The sequence below is a fragment of the Heteronotia binoei genome, chromosome 3 (assembly GCF_032191835.1).
Source record: "Heteronotia binoei isolate CCM8104 ecotype False Entrance Well chromosome 3, APGP_CSIRO_Hbin_v1, whole genome shotgun sequence".
Taxonomy (NCBI): domain Eukaryota; kingdom Metazoa; phylum Chordata; class Lepidosauria; order Squamata; family Gekkonidae; genus Heteronotia; species Heteronotia binoei.
Window position 1 is genome coordinate 86098540 of NC_083225.1, and position 3887 is coordinate 86102426.

The 3887-nt window shown below is 52.7% G+C and overlaps 1 protein-coding gene across 1 annotated transcript; it reads left to right on the plus strand.

Moving 5' to 3' along the window:
- The first annotated feature begins 642 nt into the window (after positions 1-642).
- On the plus strand, positions 643-3512 carry MID1IP1 (MID1 interacting protein 1). Its single transcript, XM_060234121.1, has 2 exons — positions 643-870; positions 1656-3512. The coding sequence occupies exon 2, from the start codon at positions 1944-1946 to the stop codon at positions 2457-2459; it is 516 nt and encodes a 171-aa protein (XP_060090104.1). The 5' UTR covers positions 643-870; positions 1656-1943; the 3' UTR covers positions 2460-3512.
- Positions 3513-3887: the final 375 nt, after the last annotated feature.

Genomic DNA, 3887 nt, shown 5'->3' on the forward strand with positions numbered 1-3887 from the left:
TATGTCCGCTCAACGGAGTTCAGTCCCAGAAAACTGTTTGGCGGATTACACGGCAAGACAACGAAATGGAAGCCAGGCTCCCAAGGAGCGAGGAGGGGAAAGCCTCTCCGATTTCTGGCAGGCTTGCCCAGACGCTCAGCTGTTCGGTGTATTTCAGGTACTTGTCGCTGACAGATGCCAGAAAATGTCTGTCTCCGGTGGCCTTTGGCTGGGATCTGCAGAATGGCCGGTGCCGGTTGCGGTGAGCGGCTCAATATTCTTCCCCCAGCCGCATGGTGCTGCTGACTGAGCAGGTGTGGAGCGCTCATAACTCCCGCTTGCCAGATGAAGTCCCCACCGCCGGGCTGCTATCTCAATCGACCCGCTGGCTTTTGGACCAGAAGGTCAAGCCCAGGGCAGCCCGGGAGTTATACTGGCGGCCCAGCTCTTCGGTTACACCTGACAGGAAACGACGACCTCGGCTGCAAAGTGAGGCGAAGGAAGCGACAGCCGGAGACGCGAATATCTCCCGATGCTCTCCTCGCGGGGTGCGGCGGGGCTGTATTTGACAGCTTCCCCTCCCCCCCCCGGTTTTGGTAATGGAGGAGCGCGCGCCGAGCCCTCCCTCGCCGGGTGTCAGGAGAGAGGCGGAGCCGTTTCCCCCTCCCCCGCCATAGAAACCGGTGTTACTTGTGGTCACTCGGCGAGAGCCGCCCCCCCCTCCCGCCTTGCTTCGCTGCAAGGGGGTGGCCCTTGGAAACACCTTGTTTTAACATACACGCTATAAATACAGCTCCTGGCGTGGGAGCAGGGCTAGAAGCTGCAGCAGGACTCAGGAACACTCGCCGAACTGGCTAGCCGCAGTCCGGAAGCCGGTGCTTGAGGCTCACGGTGAGTGGCTGGCTGGCTGAGCGGTGCGGCTTTTTCGTCTTCGCTGGTCTGACTGAGAGCCAACAGCGAAGCGCGTCGGGAGTCAGACGGCCTCGGGTGCTTGCAGCGAAAGAGCCCTACCCAGGGAGGGGCGGAGGGTTGCATCAGATGCACGAGCTCCCATCCACCCCCCCAGCAGCCCTGTGCATCTGGGGACCCGCTGGAGGAAGTTGCCTTGGAAGGCGAGGAAACCCCGAGTGCCCCATAGGTCTGTTTCCTCTCGCCGAGGAAGACAACACCGCTAAGACACTCTGGAGCCAGGGAAGGGGGGCTGGAGCGAAGAGGTCCGGGGAGTTCGAGAGGGATGGGGTGGGGCTGGGATACTGGCGGCCGTGTCTGGACTGGAGAAGATGGGGAACTGCTTCAGTTCTCTCAGGAGTGCAGCGCGGCAGCTGTGTCCCACATGTACAAGGACAGGAGAGAGAAGGAAGCATTGAAGAGCTAAGCTCTCTGCTTAAGCTCAGGAACACGTCTTGTTATATCGTGCATACCCGCGGCTGAATCCTGACTCCTTGACAGCCGCGGGTGCACAGTTGGAGTCTGGAAGAGGGAAAAGTGCAATATTCGCAACTTGGTTTTTCTCTAATTGATTGAATAAGAATTGAGATAAGTAAAATGACGGGAGAAAGTTTGCGGTTAAAAGGAGCCGAAAGGAAGGCTGGGCGGATATGGGGTAGTGGCCGTGGAAGGCGCGAGGTGATGTAGGCGAGCCGGTGTTAATCGCCATCTTTTGTTCTGTTTTACAGCCACTCTTCGCAAACAGACACTTTCTGACTCCGACTCTGCAACTACGAAGTAGAGGGGAAACCTGAGGAAAATACTGCTTAGCTCTTGGAAAGAAATAGTTGCGGAGGAAAATCCGAGGAGGAAAAAACACACCCTCAACCTTCTCCTGGGCTTGGTGCTCGGTTTCCCCGGGCGCATTGATTCGATTTGAGGCGCCGGCGCTTCCAGGACTTGGGCGGCACACCCTCTTCTTGCAGCATCCGCTGCCAGTTCGCCTCGCTTTCGTTGTACTCCGCCCAGCTGCCAGCATGATGCAGATCTGCGACTCGTACAGCCAAAAACACTCCCTCTTTAATGCAATGAACCGCTTCATCGGGGCCGTCAACAACATGGACCAGACCGTGATGGTGCCCAGCCTGCTTCGGGATGTGCCTCTTTTGCTGGAGGAGCTGGACTCGGGGGGTGGCTGCGCGGAAAGGGAGGCCCAGTTGACCCCCAACGGTGGGACCTATTACTCCCGTAGAGACATGTACAGCCACTACGTGCTGCTCAAGTCCATTCGCAACGACATCGAGTGGGGAGTGCTGCAGCAAGCTGCCGAGGAGGCGGCCGGCAGGAAGAAGGACAAGCTGAACGGGGGCCCCGGCTCTGTGGACATTAGCCGGGGAATCGCGGAAGACGGGGAGGTGGAGGAAGACTTGGAGAAGCAGTTTCATTATCACTTAAGTGGACTGCACACCGTGCTCTCCAAACTCACCCGCAAGGCCAACGTGCTCACCAACAGATACAAGCAGGAGATTGGAGCCAACAACTGGGGGCATTGATCCAGGGAGGAGGAATATGCGGCCTGCCTGCCTACCTTGCTTGCCTGAGTGTGAGAATCCGGAAGGAGAGAATCAGTTTGGAAAGGGCTAGCAAAGAGCGGTAGCAAGAAATTGTGTGTGTGTGTGTGTGCGCGCAGGGGTGTGTGTGTGAGAGAAGCTTGGGTGCGGGTGGGCCCCTGCCAGAGAAGAGAGGGGGGACATACTGTTTGTGTGAAAGAGGGGGACCCTGTCAGAAAGAAGGGGCAAATACTATGTGGTAGTTAAGGGAATTTGAACAAAGAAGGGAGTTGGTTGTCAGCGGTCAATGGTGAGCATAGGAATGAATGCAAAACCATGAAGAGGAGTATGAAGATGAAAAAGTGGAAGGGAGTGACTTTCATGCAAAGAATACACTGTTAGGAGTTTGCTGTTGGCCCCTGTAGACTTTCATGAAGGCAGGGTAATGGATCTCTGTAATAACAAGCACAACCGGACAGCTCAGTATGAAGTTTCCAGATTTTGAGGGCTCAGAATGAGGTACAGTGCCCCAAGCCAGTTACTGAATGAGTATGCTTGTAATCACTGGAAAATTCTGTGTGTGTCGGTGTGAGCGTGATGGCAGTGCTAGTGGCAATTGCATCACTTCTTTCCTGTTTTGCACTACTTTTGTAACATTAACATATATGTATATACAGTCTAAAAATGCTCTTCTTTGCATGCTCTGTTTTTGTTTTTTTTTAACCAACGCACAAAGATGTACATTCGTCAATACTACCTTTGGGATTTTGGGGTTTTTTTTTAATAGACAGGGAGAACAATTATCATTCCCCTTAAATAAAGACACCCATCTTTCCCTATTATGCATGAGCTGGTCAACATGATACTGCAAATAAGCCACTTAAAACTATTTATATTCTGTTGCAGTGGATAGAACCAGTTCATTAATGTGCACCCTTTCCTCCAGGGAAAGACAAAGGGTTCCAGTGTTGTACATGCATTGAAGACTATTTAAAACTTTTTTTATTCAGATGTAGAGTATATTCTAAAATAAATAAGAAATTATATTGGCTAAAATGGACTTAGCTGTTTTTATACTAGGCTGTTACTTGAACTGAATGCTTCTGCAATGCAGGAGCCATAGACACTAATGGATTGTACAAACTACATTTTTAAAAATGAGCGAAGTCAGATTACTGCAGGCACAGCATTTGCATGAGGAAGCATCCCCAGAGGTCATTAGAGTGTTCCAGTGTTCTTCCTTCCCCCTATGACACATGTAGACATTGCACTAGGACAGGGGTGGCCAAATTGTGGTTCGAGAGCCACATGTGGCTCTTTCACACATATTGTGTGGCTCTTGAAGGCCCCAGCACCCTGTTGGCCAGCATTAAATCACTTCTCCAAGACAGGGTGGCTGGTGGCATTTAAAGTTGCTTTCTTTCCACCTCT

Coding starts and splice junctions, on each gene's coding strand:
- MID1IP1 (XM_060234121.1), top strand. CDS start 1,944: ATGATGCAGATCTGCGACTCGTACAGCCAAAAACACTCCCTCTTTAAT.